Genomic DNA, 15485 nt, shown 5'->3' on the forward strand with positions numbered 1-15485 from the left:
TTATGCTTTATAGATTATATTAGATTCAATGTAAACTAGGTATTTTGTTTCATTATCGATATTTTATGTCCATTCAATTTGTTCATATCTTTGCTCGATCTTTGAAAACGTTTTAGAATGTTTCAGACGTGTCGGGGTTTGAAATCAATTACTAATTTTTTTTTAAAAAAAAAAATCAAATCAATTACTAATTAAATCTTATGTAAATGGGATGAACCATTATATTAGTAAAAACTAGTGTCTCACCCGTGCGATGCACGGAATTTTATTTTATGTAATTAATTATTATAATTAATAAGTATAAGTATTTGCATAAATTAGTTATAGTTATTGATATAATGTAATAAAAAACTTTTATAAGACAATCTTATGAATAAAATTTGTGAGATAAATATATTCGTTTTGACTAAAGAAAAAATATTATTTTTAGGCTAAGATTAATATTTTTATTGAGATAGGCATCAGGTTGACCTGTCTCATATTAGTTTTATTTTACAAATTGTTTTTTTTTTTTTACAAAAAATTACCTAACAAATAATAAAAGTATTTTAGTAAATCTATATATAAAAAAATTTACCTACACAAATAGAATGAGAAAGATTAGAAAAAGGGACTATACTCTAAATATTCAATGACAAAATCAATAAGTTTCATGTGACGTCAATTGATTTCTCTGTTTTGAAGATAGTCTCTTGAAATCATTACGCAAATGATATCTAGAAAAAATATGATAAAAATACGAACAATGTTAGATCCATTAACAAAAATCACGTCAATTACACAAAATATTTTATGTATACATAAATAAAACATGAAAAAGAACTACCAAAAAAATTAGTTTCGTCAATGGCATCTACATTCGTCAATTCTCTAAAGTTCTTGTTCAAATATCTTTGATGGAAAACTATCATCGAAAATTTCACACACATTTGTTTAATTGAAAAAAAATTGCATTTGTATTTGTTTGACGTGGTCTTGTATTCAATATATTTTGTGCAACAATCATATTTTTGAAAGCATAAAGATTACCTTCTTTGAGTATTGGCTTCAATTTCTCAATGACGCTATATTCTATGGTTGTATTTATGCGTGCCCCTTGTAAAATTGAGAAAAATATAAATTATACTAACATTTTTTAGATAGATGGATATCAAAACAAAAAAAATTAGTATACCTTAACATCGTGAAATATATATTCCATTGTGGGATCTCTCTTGCTTTCATATGGAGGTAGTTCGTAACAACGAACCGGTCATAGTTTCAGCTCCGAGTAACAGTTTGAAGGATCGAGCTCACGGATAAATTTAAACAATGGAGCCATTTGGATTTCAGAATAAATTCGTTGTTTTTTTTTCTTGAAATAAAATATTATTTTATAGTGATGCAAAAAAAAATATCCATATATACTATTATTGTGTTCAAATCCACGACGAACATTGTGCTAACATATATGTTAAGTTCTAAAAAATTTAATGGCATGCAAATTTTAAACAGTGATTTATTTGAATTTCTAATCTTGAATTTTAAAAATTCGTTTGTATTTTGGTTTTTTTTTTTTTGAATTTTAAATGTTGGATTTGAAATTAAATTTAAGAATTATATTGATTATTATTATTATTATTATTATTATTATTATTATTATTATTATTATTATTATTATTTTGTGAAATGGAGCCATTTTGATTTCAAAATAAAATCGTTGGTTATTATTCTGGTATATTTAATTGATATGATGTATATTTGGAAAGCAAATATAATGTGATTCAATCCCAAAGTTATGGGATTTTTTGTATGTTTTTTGGCAATTCTAGATTTTGTTATAGGAAATGTATCAATATACCGAGGCAAAAATATCTTGGGTATTTTTTAGACAAGTTTCTATTTTATATGGACATCTTTAGGTTATAATATATATATATATATATATATATATATATATATATATATATATATACACACGCACACACACGTACATTGTTACAAATATGGCAAAATACCTAAATTTGGTAAAATATAAATCCTTTATCTAATATTTTGGTTATATTATATTATATACACATACACACACATAAATATATGGTAAAATACATACATACATATATATATAACATTAATCGGATTTTTGGGATATATATTTACATTTTTAGAATGTTAAAATTTGGATTTTATGCACGTAAATTTATATCATGGGAATGTTAAATCAATTGATTAATTGATTGTATTTAACAACCGACATGATTATTTTTAAATCACTCTTAAATCATTCGAATTTTGTCAGCAAAATTATTAAATATTTTGTTGTTAATTTTTAGAATGTATAATCTTGTGTTGGAAATAAATGATTGTATTTTAGGAATACTAAAATCTTGTGATTGTACAAATTATCAGGCACGCATTATAATTTTTAATCTTAAAGGTAGATTTTTAATTATTCTGGAACGCTAAAATAATGGAAGTAATACAAATTTCCTGGGATTGTGCAAGTATTTTTACATAATGTTTGTGTCAACGTTTTTTCTAGTTTAATAATCGAATTTTGTCAATTTCAATTATTAAGTATTTGATTTTAAATTTTAATCTAAAGCGAGATTTGTATTTTGAATTTTGTCAATTTAATTTAATAAACGTCATGATTAAAATTAATAAGTTTAATTTTTTTATAAAATTACTTTTATTATCATTTTATAATAATAATTGAGAAATCATAGAAATCTACGAAATTTTATTATATGTAGGTATATATATTTATATACATTTCATGAATATAATTAATAAAATTAATTTTTAATAAAATTAATTGTATTTTTTTTTTTTTGTTCAAGACAATTTAATTTTTAGGCAAAAGTTTCTATATATGTACACGTTTAAATTTATTATGTATAAGTATTTATTTTATTAAAACATAATTTATATTTTGTTTTGGGAAAAAGATTTTTTTTTTAGCAACACGATTTTGGCGGGATTTTGCCAAAAATGGAAAAAAATCTATTTTTATATAGATATATAGATTATGGACTAAATATCTGCTCTACAAAATAACTGACAAATAATATCATAAGCTGTACCAAAAATAAAAATCAAAATCAAATAATATTTTTGATATATTTTTTACCATGAAGGGAAATTCTTTTTTTCCCTACCCTTAAATAAAAAAAATGAAAAGATATTTGATTCTATTTAATAATTATGAAAGTCTGTAATTTTAGTCATGCAAATTAGTTTGTCTTGACTCTTGGGTTTTAGTTTTGCAACTTATTTTAGTTTTCATCTAATAATTTAGATTTTTTTTTTTGGTTCGGATCATTTTTTGGCCCAAAATTATTAAATCCTTTGAATATGTTTTGTTGCTCTCCTACATAGCAAATATGACGAGAATAAAGCTTATATTACATACATTAAAGTTAATACGAGCAAAAAGAAGAGAAAATTCGGTTATGATAATCGAATTAACATATTTTTAAAAGAAAATTAAAAAGTAAAAAATTATATACAAAATTTGTAATTGAAATATGAGATTCTTATAATTATAATAAAACACATTATACCCAAAAAGTAAAAAATTACATGCAATATTAAATATAAAACATTAAATACTTTGGATTATATGTAAAGCTTAATAAAAAAATTCAAAATTTTAACGAATTACATAATTAAAACTTAGAACAGGTTAATTCATAAGACTAAAATAATAATTTTTCATAAAATATAATGACTACATAATTTCACTAATTTTCTTCATCGTTTAAGATTGCTACAATATTAGTTTAAAAAAATTTATTTTAAAATATTTGAGACGAAATAGACCAAAAGTAATCGACAAATATATGTCACTGCAAACAGTTTTCTTAAACAAGATGCAGTCATGAATTACACCGGTACTGTTCTTATTATTATTATTATTATTATTATTATTATTATTATTATTATTATTATTATTATTATTATTATTTTGAAGCACTGGTATACAATAAACTAATTTAAACAAGGTAAAATGACATGCTTGTGGAGTTCGTTGTAGAACGAGATATTCTTCAGTCATTTTCGCTGTCGGAAAAAGCAAGTACCATGAGCTGCATGCACAAACACAATAACATAGTTAAAATTCAAATAGCACACAAGTTGCATCTCTACACGAATGCGATAACTGCAAATACGAAAAAGAACAACTTACATGGATCGAATTCTGTAGTCATGCCAATGTCGCGGTTGCATCGTCCTAACTTCTTGTATACTTCGTTAAGGATATAGGATGTGTGGGCATGGATGGTGTTGGGCTCGAAACATGAGCCACCTGGGTGAATTCCTACACAATCCACCAGTCTACAAACGGTGTTTAAAAATCTTTGCATTTTTTCCTCTGGAGCATATCTTTGTGCCACACAGTAGTCGATAGCGTACTAATTATTTTATTAAAAAAAAGTAATAATAATTAATTATATATATATATATAAAAGTATCGTGTCGGTTTCACTGTGTCAGAAAGACGATTGAATTTTTTATTTTGTTTTTATTACAACATGGGATTTTTTGGAATACCTTTTGGCGACTAATGAATCCGGAATATTGTGGAGAACGAGTGGGGAAAACAAGTCCGATATAGCAAAAAATGAGAAACAAAGCGAGCATGTTCCTCCCCATATTCACTTATCAAACTTTAATTTAACCTGCAAAGAGATAGAGATTAAGGATTTACGTACGCTCGGTTTTGACTTTATATTATGCAAGAAAACCACTAGTTTTTCTGCGTTTAAATATGAAGGAAAATAGCATTATGTTCTGAAATCCAACTTTTAGTTGTTGGAAATATTTAATTAATATCAAATAGGGCTAATTGCATCCACACCCCCTGTGAAAAGTTTAAAAGACATAAAACCCCTTAAAAAATATTAATAGGCTAATGTATCCCTCAGTTTTTTAAAATGTAGCACATTTCACCCCTATGTTATACAAACTCGGGCACATTTATACCCTCTCATAGGGGTTTTATGCTAATTTTTTAAAAACATAAGGTCTAACATGCTATTAATTTTACACAGGAACAGTTTTTTAAAATGTAGCACATTTCACCCATATGTTATACAAACTCGGGCACATTTATACCCTCTCATAGGGGTTTTTATGCTAATTTTTTTAAAACATAAGTTCTAACATGCTATTAATTTTACACAGGGGGTTTTATGTCTTTTAGACTTTTCACAGGGGGTGTGGATGCAATTAGCCCATATCAAATATTTTTATTTCATAAAGTGGAATTATTAAGATTTTTTTATACACAACTCTACTTTTATCTACTGGTTATAGTCATAGATTTGTAGAGATTTAGATGTTCATAATAATATCTTGATAAGTTTATCACTTTTTGAACAATAATATATAGATCTCATCGTGATAAACCACAATAAAATTCAAACTGTCTCGATTGATTGAAGATATATTCCATATAGTATAGTTAATCGAATCTTCTATATATTATAGAAAGCCAATATCTTGAAATTGAAATTCAATCTGGTAATAAAATCAATAGTGGATCTCGCATGTTTGTAACTTACCATTGACTTGGATGGAATGTATGGTATCTAGCCTCAATAAAGGTTAGTAAATTTGGGAAAGATTTTATGCTATCATTTTCAAGGGCACTGAACCAATGGTGCATCTAACGGTTGACATTTATTAATATATATGAGATTCATTGAAAAAATAGTGAACCTCAAATATATTGATAAATATCCGTTTTTAGATGCACCATTAAGACAAGTAGTGGGCCAAATGTATTGATAAATATATATTCTTTACATGCACCTTTGAGTAGTGACCCGTACCGTGATCACCTACTAATCAAAAGCTTAAGCATGTAATTAATAAATAATCTAAATCAGAGTTACTGCGGAATAAAATACCAGATAAGCAAAACCTAGTGGTCAACCTTGCTAACCAGCCATGGTCACCACCTAACCTCCCTGTCCCCAGGAGAACTTCCTGCAACTGCCCTATAGAATAGGGCATCTAGCCAACAGAAAAACAATCGGAAGTGAGCCTAACATGCTCAGTATGAGAGTATGAGTATACACTATTATACGTGCATGTATGCATGTGAACTGGGTACCAAGACACACAGGTCAAAAAACAAGCTCATAGACCGGGCGCAGGGTATATAGCGCTTTGCGCCGTCGCTCAGGAGGTGGCTTATATACCTAGTGGATAATGGTGGCCTGATACTAGTACATGTGTCTAACCATCACGGTGACCTGACACAAGACTTACGTATCCAACCATCCACAAACTCGTAGGGTTAGCACCCTACTACAGGATACCTCTAAGATAAAGACTCAATATGCTCATGTATGCAACATACACTCGTGACATGTTGTATATAAAGACATATAAAATATGCAATCACATAATCCATGCAAACACATAATACATGCATACTCAATCTGGATATCTCGAATAATACTTTCATACCTCTCTAAGGCAGTTCCTAAAAGCTCCCTCTCTAGGTCCAAGCTTACCATGCAGCACTATAACACATAAATATCATGCATTACCTAGCATGCCAAACATCACCTAACATGCTTTAAAAGTTTAATTAAACTATAACATACTCCCTATTTACTATAGGGAACCAAATTCATACCTTCGTCCGTCGTTAGCCCGCTGATGTCGCATGACCCAGAGCCTGGGCATAGCCTAGCTACGACCCCTGGACGCCTCGCCAGAGCTCCGCCGCCTGGCCGTTACTACGGACACTGTCCGTAATATAAAAACTACTACCTACTCCAACTCTTAAAATAAGAGTACCCAAAAGCTCTTAAAATCGAGCTACATTGGCCGAGGAAAGGTTCGATTTTAATCTCAAATGTGAGCCCTCAGACCCCTATTTATAGACAACGTTCGGACGGTCCGATCCCCGGTTCAGACGGTCTGATCTGTACATGATATCCACGTCGCATGCATGCACGTTCGGACGGTCCGATCCCTCTTGGAATCATCTGATCTCTTACGTTCGATACACCTGTAAAATTCTTTTTGACATCTGTCTAGGGAGAGTTCGGACTATCCGATCCGAAGATCGGATCGTTCGATCTCACCATCCTCCGAACTCCAAACGTGCCTCCAAAGTCCTTTGGATTCGGACCCTCCGAACCCATTTCAGATCCTCCGAACTACCCAAGCCCAAATAAGCCCAATAAGCATTTCCGGGCGTTCTGGACCCAAATCCCTAGTTCGGTTGATCTTATTCAAATCCCTTAATCATGTTTTATTAAATCTAAACATGATTAACAACTTAATCTTGTAAAATGGAACCGGGCTACTACATTGAGACAGTCAGACGGTGCCAATAAGGATAGCATTTGATTTACCCTAAATTTCAATGTCATTGTAATTTTTGTTGGATCGATCAGAAACCTCATAGCAAGTGAAGAGATCAACTGAGTTGACAATTGACCAAAGGTAAGAAGATTAACCGAACTTATCAAATCAAGAGGTAGTTGAGCTCAACTGATAATGCAATGACAACTTGATTCAGTTCATTTGGTATCAGAACCAATTCAGATAATGAGCAAGACAAGCCAAATCAACGGATATCTTATGGATAAACCTTTCCGTACAGACCAAGCATTAGAAACAGAACACTCACAGTGTACCTTCGTGTCAGGAAATGTTTGCAAAAGAGACAAACCAACGGTATTGATTTGAATTCAAATAGAACTCTTGCCCTCCAAGTATAAATACCCAACATTGGGAAAAATGAGAACGAGCCGACATCTTGAAAAAGCACTCGCAAGTATACTTTCACTATCAAAGGAGAACTGAACACATTCAGTTTACCCATAAACAATCAGTTGAGAGAAGAAAAGCTTATTGAAGATCATATTCAAACAAGCCGAAGAACACAAGAAAGCTTCTGTGATTTAAATACCAATTAAGTGTTAAGTGTTGTATTGTAATCAGTATTATATCATTGTGATCAGTTGAGATGCTGCAAACCTCATTGTATCAAGAAATAATTGTGAACTGAGTCTTAAAGTTTTTTCTAGGAGTTCTGGGATAGGCAGGGTGTGAAAGTTCTAATCTTGGAGTGGGCTATTGCAAGTTGATTGTAATAGTCAAAGTCTTCTAGTGATATCCTTTCGAGGAGAAAGAAGAGGTGACGCATGAGTCGTTGAAATCTCCGGACATCCATAAATAAATTTTGGTGTTCTTACTTTCAGTTTATTACAATCACACACAGTCCATCAACATTAAGTTCAATCTTTTAGTTTGTATCATTCCGCACAATATAGTTGTTTACCAATTAATATCGACACACGAAAAGAACACAGATTAGTTGACTAACTTCAACTGATCCAACCTAAGAGAAGATTTAGAGGTCAACTGCGACAAGGACTTAAAGCAAATCAGTTCACCAGCAATCCCAAACGATCCAAACAGATATGATCAGATATTTGATTCTATTTAATCACCATTTAGTTTCACTAAATTTCTTCATTGTTTAAGACAAATCAAAATCAATGAAAACAGTTTTCTTTAACAAGATTAACACAATCGCATTGGTGTTTTTGAGAACATTGATCATGGCATTAGGGTATTTCTCTTATGCAGATCCAACGACCCAGATTCATTTGGTGATTATTTTTTATCTTGCAAAATGTAGAAGTACAAGATAAAGACAAAAAAAAACTCTTATAATTGTTCTCTTGTTTTTATAAATGTCATATTGCATTTATAAAGTTAATCCTATATATAAATGTGATATAAGTGCAATCAATGAATAAACTATATTGATATATATAGTTTCTTTATTGTTGTTGAAATTATTCTGCACATTTCGTACTATCACAATAAAAATAACTAATCATTTTGAAACTTTTTAGAAATATTTACACATCTACAAAAGTTGTATTTAATATAATATATGGATAGAGAGCATCAGTGGTGTACTCAGAATTTTCGATCAGAGGGGTCGAATCAAAAACTTTAAGAAAATGTACAAAAATGTTATATATATATATATATATATATATATATATTATACACTTTCCAATAACACTCTCTCAAATTTCACGTTATGAAACTATTGAATACTATATTCATTATCAATTGCATCAAACACATCTCACTCAATATATGATACCAAAATATTATTTACATATCATCTCCCAACCGATTACGAAGTGATGTTTTGATGATTTTTATTACTCAAAAAATACTCTCTACTGTTGCAGTTAAACAGATAATAATAATGTTAACTTCAAAGTAAATATGTCAAATTAAATAATTGATGTTTTTTCGATTAAATGATCCTTTTAACAATTTCGCTAATTTCTATAGCTTCTCAGAATTGATTGCTATTTTATATGTAAAAAATAAAGTTATGAAGTTGGTGCTCAAGGTAACTTTATTATAGAGAAATCAGATGATAAAATTAAGCAAATTGAAGCAATTTTTCTTTATCATAAGTAAAACATAATGAATTTTGATGGATCAAAACATGTCATACATAAAAAAAAATTTGTGTTCACCTCGTTAAATGGATTGTTTAACTCTTGAAATTGTAAATCAGTCACTTCATAAAACATTTTAATGCGATAATAGTGAAGATTGGTCTTTTTTCGGTATTTCATCATGATATCCAAATATGTATTTATGATAGTCAAAATGATGGTGAATCTTTATTATTGAGGGGGAGGTTGCACAATTATATTAAAATTGTATTTAAAAAGGATATTATATATATAGTACTAATTTTTTTTAAATTTTCAGGGAAGTAGTCGCACCCTTTCGGAACCATGTAGGTCCGTCACTGGAGAGCATCATCATATATGTAATTAACAATAAGTTTCATAATTTACTATATTATACTAATAAAAGCACTATATTAGAATGAAAATAAAAATAAAAATAAAAATATAATATTTTAACCCATTAAACAAAACATTTTGATTGATTTTTAAAACATCTTATTGGATAAAGTTAACATGTATACTATTTTAATATAAATATAAATATTAAATAAAATATTTTGATATAATTTCTTTATTTTCATTGAAATTGTTATTGTAAAGTTTATATTTTATTATGAATATTTGTATGTTTTAATATTCGATTATTATTTTCTTACATAAACTTTTAGTGTAAATATCATTTATAATTTTTAATTAATTTTTTTTAAAATCGATACTTTGGTTATAGTAATAAACATTTTTTATCTTTCATTAATGATATGCTAATTAATGGTAATAATATAATTTTATTTCCTATTTTCCATCAAGATTTCTCTTTAATATCTCAAAATTTCTATCTCATTTTCACACATTAGAGGGTGTTTGGCTAAACTTATTGAAAAAAGCTTAAAAGCTTTTAGAGCTTAAAAGCTGTTTTACGAGCTTATAAGCTGTTAGAACTTATTTTAAAAATAAGTTGTTAAAGTGTTTGGGTAAACTTATTTTAAACAACTTAAAGATGTTGATATGTTTGGTATTATAAGATTTTTTTATTGTCAAAATTACCAAAAAGGGTAAAATTTTATGAAAATAATGTTTCGAGTTATACATATACGAAAATAGTTTTAGAATAAACTATATTAAAAAATAAAATTGTTTTAATATTTTACTTTAGAAAAATTTATGCGATTTGTAATTTTTTTAAAAATAATATTATAATTTAATGGGTGGAGGATATGATGGAGATTTATGAAAATATTTAAGAATATTTTAGAGAGATAGAATATTAAAATAAGATATTTTTGAAAAAAGTACCTCCCCACTTATTTTTCTAAAAACAGCTTATAAGCTGTCAAACAACTTATTTTGACAGCTTATAAGCTGTTTTTTAAAAAATTTACCAAACACAAATTCGGATCTTAAAAGCTCTAAAACAGCTTATAAGTTGTTTGAAAGAGCTTTTAACAAATTATGGATATAGAACATCACCATATACGTTTGAGAATAAATTTCACAATTTAATATACTAATAAAAACACACTATATTAGATAGAAAATAAAAATAATATGTTATTTTTTAAATTCATTAAACATAAAATTTTAATTGATTTTCAAAACGTCATATTGCATTCATAATTAAATTTAAACCCATATATATTATAATATAAGTGTAATTAATAAATAAACTATTTTGATATAGTTTATTTGCTATTAAAAATATAATGTGTCAATTCACCTCTTATTTAATTATACAAATTCAACCTCAATGAATTGATTTTACGTATTTCTTATGAATTTAAGATAGAAAAATTAAAGCATTTGAGGAGCAAAATAGTTTTTATTTTTTAATAAAAAAATAACATGTTCTTGCAACATAATTATAAAAAAAATTGAAAACAATGATACTTCACAATTGAATAGATATTTGATAATAAAAATATATTAGAGAAATAAAATTTTCCTAAAACATAATTCTTAGGAAATCTAAAAAATAATGAACATAAAAAATGATTAAATGTTAAATAATAAAAATATATTTTCAATAAAAACAATATAAGAGAATATATATTTAATCTATTATATTTATACCTATAAAAGTGTGATTAGAATGACAGATCTTAATATGGATTTTCTACATTGTCTTTAATTAAATTGTATATTGATTTGTTAATTGTATGGACATTTTCTACATCCTTAGGAAATCTAAAAAAATGACACATTAAAAGTGAATATATATTTGAAAAAAAATATTATTCAATGAAATTATTAAAAAATAATGTATATTTAATCTACTTATGTGTAAAAGTGTGAATATAAGGATAAAAAAAAATTCATTAGAGAAATAACATTTTGTTGAAACATAATTGCATGGACATTTGATGAAAAATAATTAGTGTCAAATATTAGAGCCGTCAAAATGGGTCAGGCCTGTCGGGCTCAGCCCGCCTCGCCATGAAAAATTGTCGGGTTAGGTTATGATTTTACTGGTCCGTTTGGAGGCGGGCCTAAACGGGCCGCGGGTTGAGGCGGGGAGGGAAAGCCCGCCAGTTTTAAAAAATTTTATTTATTTTTTAAATCTTGGGCATAAAAACATTTATTTTTAAATAATGTTCTTTTGAAATTTAAAACTAGTGTTTGATGTATTATTAATTTCTTACATCATTATTTTGTATGTTTAAATATATATTTATATTATTCATATTATTTGGATATGTGATTTTTTTAATCCAAAATATAATATTTAAGATTAAAATTTTATATGATTTGTTTGATTGTGACATTTATTATTATTTTTTATTGTGTAACATTATTGATATATTTTTTTCAATTTCAAATACTGATATTTTTTTTGAATTTTTGTATTTTTAATTTTTAATTTTTTTAAAAACAATTGGAGGGTTGACCCCCCTAACCCGCCACCCGCAGCGAGACGATGTTTTTATGGCCCGTTTAACAGCTCTATCCAATATTAAGGGAAAATGTTTTTATGGAACATAAAATTTATGGATAATTGGAAGTTTCAATCAAAGGTAAGTATTATAAATCAAATTTATCAATATAAATAAGCCAAAGATAATTATTAAAAAGTAAATATCAAAACATAATGTGCGTTTATCGAAATAAATTTAATATTCAAGCATAAAACTCTCAACAATTATACATTAAAAAAATAAAACAAATAGATTATTGTAATTTTAATCATTATTAGTTTTATTTTTATCATAAATGTAAGTAAATTTGAACTTATTTATTTTATTTTATATTTAATACTGTGTTCACGAATCACGTGCGTATAAATTCCCATTAAAATATGGGGTAATTAGATCCTACAGATGAGATATTACCCATCTGTAGGATCAAGGCCATTCATGTGGGGCCACATGATGGCAACACAATTACCCCATTGGAGCATCGACTTACCCCAAAATATGCTATAATGAATATCCATACACAAATATTTTCAAATTTCAACAATCCATTGATGAAGGTTGTGTTTGCAACTTCTAAAAATAAGTGATTATGGAAATTCTCTTCACAAATTTTGTGAAAAAGAATCTTCATAACCACTTGTTTTTAGAGGTTGCAAACACTACCCAAGTTCAGGATCAGTCAAAAAGGACATGCAATTTCAGCTTGAATATTCATTTCTTCCCAATCAAAAGCGTGCTCAAGATATCATGTTTAGCATTAGCATCAGCAAACGCGAACAGATGCCCGGCATTCGGTACTTCATGATATTGTATCCATTGAAGCTTTTGAGCGATGAACCGTTGCAGCGTGACGGGAACGATGCCATCTTCAACGCCATGCCACAAATGTACTGAACCTTCTGTGTCGATAAAAGGATTTTCCAGATCCATAGGATCGAAATCCCACTTCCCGAACCCAACCATCATGTCGCAGTGAAGGGACTCGTATCTTCCTTGTTGTGTTGCATAGCCCTATTGATAAATTAAGTATTATGACCAAATATAATAAAAAATACAATGTGTGCATAGAATCAACAGCAAAGCCTGCAATGGTTAAGCATAATCTCCAGAAGGAAGCGAAATCAAGAAAATGACAAGAATGGTTGGTTTTTCATTTCCGTGAATGAAATATAAAGGTGATTGCAGCAAAGATTGAGCCTATATTTTCAATTATGTGACAGTTTAGTCTCATTTATAGTGAAAGAGGACATCGATTTTTGAGCATTGTAAAAATACTAGTGATGGAACAACTCATGCGTTCAAAAGCTTAACACTTGAAATTTGAACATATTTTCACTCTGGGAGTGGTTCTGTGTAGCATTATTGAATAAATGTCGCAACAATATCAGAAGTTATAACTCGACATACGAATGTAGCTTCATCTTTTAAGCTGTATGTGCAGTATCCCAAGCATAATGTTCCAAGTGATTTGTCGCGCCATGTACACAACCGCAGATACCTTGGACTAGGATAAAACAGAAAGATAATAAATATTCACCAGGTTTGTAACGCGTGTCGCCGCCAACACCTGAAGAACTTTCAGATCTGGAGCAGTAAAATTAGGCATCCCATTAGCAACACTAGAGGAAGGAAACCATTTCTGAGTATCCCACCAGTAAAGGAGCCACGGTGCATAGTGCGCAACTCGTAATGCCCATTGATCCCTACAAGATTGTTGATTGTATGCTTCTGTAGATAAATTTGTAGGAAAACTAGGCCACCAATAGTTGACAACTGGGGCAATCAACGTCGCACCGGCCAGTCTGTTTTCATGTTTAAGTTAACAAACCTTTTTAAACCAATGATGAAATACAGAAAAATGAAAAAGGTGCCTCAGTATATAGCTAAAATTAACCTATGAGGAATGTACTTCAGGCATCCCCAAACTACTTGCCCTCCCATAGAAAATCCAACAACAAAAAATTTGGGTCCAAGTCCCAATTGATCCCCGAGTTCTTCTATGTCTAATGCTGTACTTTTCATGGTCCGTTTTGGATCGGGGTCACTCTGCCCATAACCTGGCCTGTCAAAAGACACAAAGTATATCCCAAGTTTTTCAGCCAATTCCTGAAAATACAAAAAAAAAATAACAAGTTCATATCAAACACTGCGTTTTTCATAGAAAATGTCATAATTCAACAGCCGGTCATGTTAATACCGATTTAGTAAGAGAATCATCATGTCTACTCGAAAGAAAACCATGAACCAAGATGATTTTATATTTAGCTATATATTTGGCTACTCCAGGGCGGTAACGGATGGACCATGAAGAGAGCCACAAATGAGCGGCGGGGGAGGGCAGATGGCGGCCTTGTACGACCATGCTAGAAGCCCAATCACTAAAACAAGTACAATTTTCCAAGACATAGCTGAAAAACACACAAGAGAATATATAAGATCTCTAACAAGTAAAGAAGATATCGAAGTATACTATATTACATATTTACATTCGAGTATGGAAAACCATGGATTTCATCACCAACATTCTTGGTATTAAATCTGTCATTTCGATGCCTAAAATTGAATCACACTACGCATACACACACATTATCCATTTTTTTCCCAGAGGATTACTCTGAAAAATGCCAGGATTCAATAGAAATAAATAGAAAACATAATCATTGAAGTACACCAAAATCTGCAGATTCTAAATTATTCCTCAGAATAAGCTAATTTCAACAACATTCCAGATTCAGCTAAGAACCAAGATTCTAAAACTAAAACGTAACTTCAAAAATTAAATACGAGCAGGAACAGATCATTTCTTTCTTTCCAAGAATCAGGTTTTTTGCAAGATTTGAACTTCACAACTCATGCTCCAAGAAAACCTATCAAATTGCGGCTAAAATTTCAAGACACACGGACAAAGAATATCAAAACAGTTGAGGCGAAGCCAAGCCCACTAAAACTAAAAGCAAAAAGCACCTGAAAATCACGAGAATGGAGAAAAATCTTTGTGGGCAGTAGCCAGATATCTTCAAACTAACAAACAGGATCTTCAAGTGCGTTCACCCACTCCATTGCGTGAGATTGACGTTATCATTTCGCTACTTCAAAATTTTCTTGAAAA

The 15485-nt window shown here is 29.3% G+C and overlaps 1 protein-coding gene and 1 long non-coding RNA gene across 3 annotated transcripts; both read right to left on the reverse strand.

The window, feature by feature from the left end:
- Positions 1 to 3965: 3965 nt before the first annotated feature.
- On the reverse strand, positions 3966 to 4664 carry LOC140860014 (uncharacterized). Its single transcript, XR_012143575.1, has 3 exons — positions 4537 to 4664; positions 4172 to 4397; positions 3966 to 4070 (listed from the first exon to the last, which is right to left on the reverse strand). It is a non-coding gene; the product is annotated as an uncharacterized lncRNA (long non-coding RNA).
- Positions 4665 to 12871: 8207 nt separating this feature from the next.
- On the reverse strand, positions 12872 to 15485 carry LOC140863829 (uncharacterized). Of its 2 annotated transcripts, XM_073267550.1 has the most exons (5): positions 15341 to 15485; positions 14574 to 14784; positions 14271 to 14482; positions 13914 to 14178; positions 12872 to 13387 (listed from the first exon to the last, which is right to left on the reverse strand). In XM_073267550.1, the coding sequence occupies exons 2-5, from the start codon at positions 14736 to 14738 to the stop codon at positions 13088 to 13090; spliced, it is 942 nt and encodes a 313-aa protein (XP_073123651.1). In that variant the 5' UTR covers positions 14739 to 14784; positions 15341 to 15485; the 3' UTR covers positions 12872 to 13087. The 2 variants fall into 2 exon arrangements, with proteins under 2 accessions (XP_073123651.1, XP_073123652.1); XM_073267551.1 differs by lacking the exon at positions 15341 to 15485 and having other exon boundaries at positions 14271 to 14438; positions 14574 to 14676.

This window comes from Henckelia pumila, chromosome 4 (genome assembly GCF_033568475.1).
Source record: "Henckelia pumila isolate YLH828 chromosome 4, ASM3356847v2, whole genome shotgun sequence".
NCBI classification, from domain to species: Eukaryota; Viridiplantae; Streptophyta; class Magnoliopsida; order Lamiales; family Gesneriaceae; genus Henckelia; species Henckelia pumila.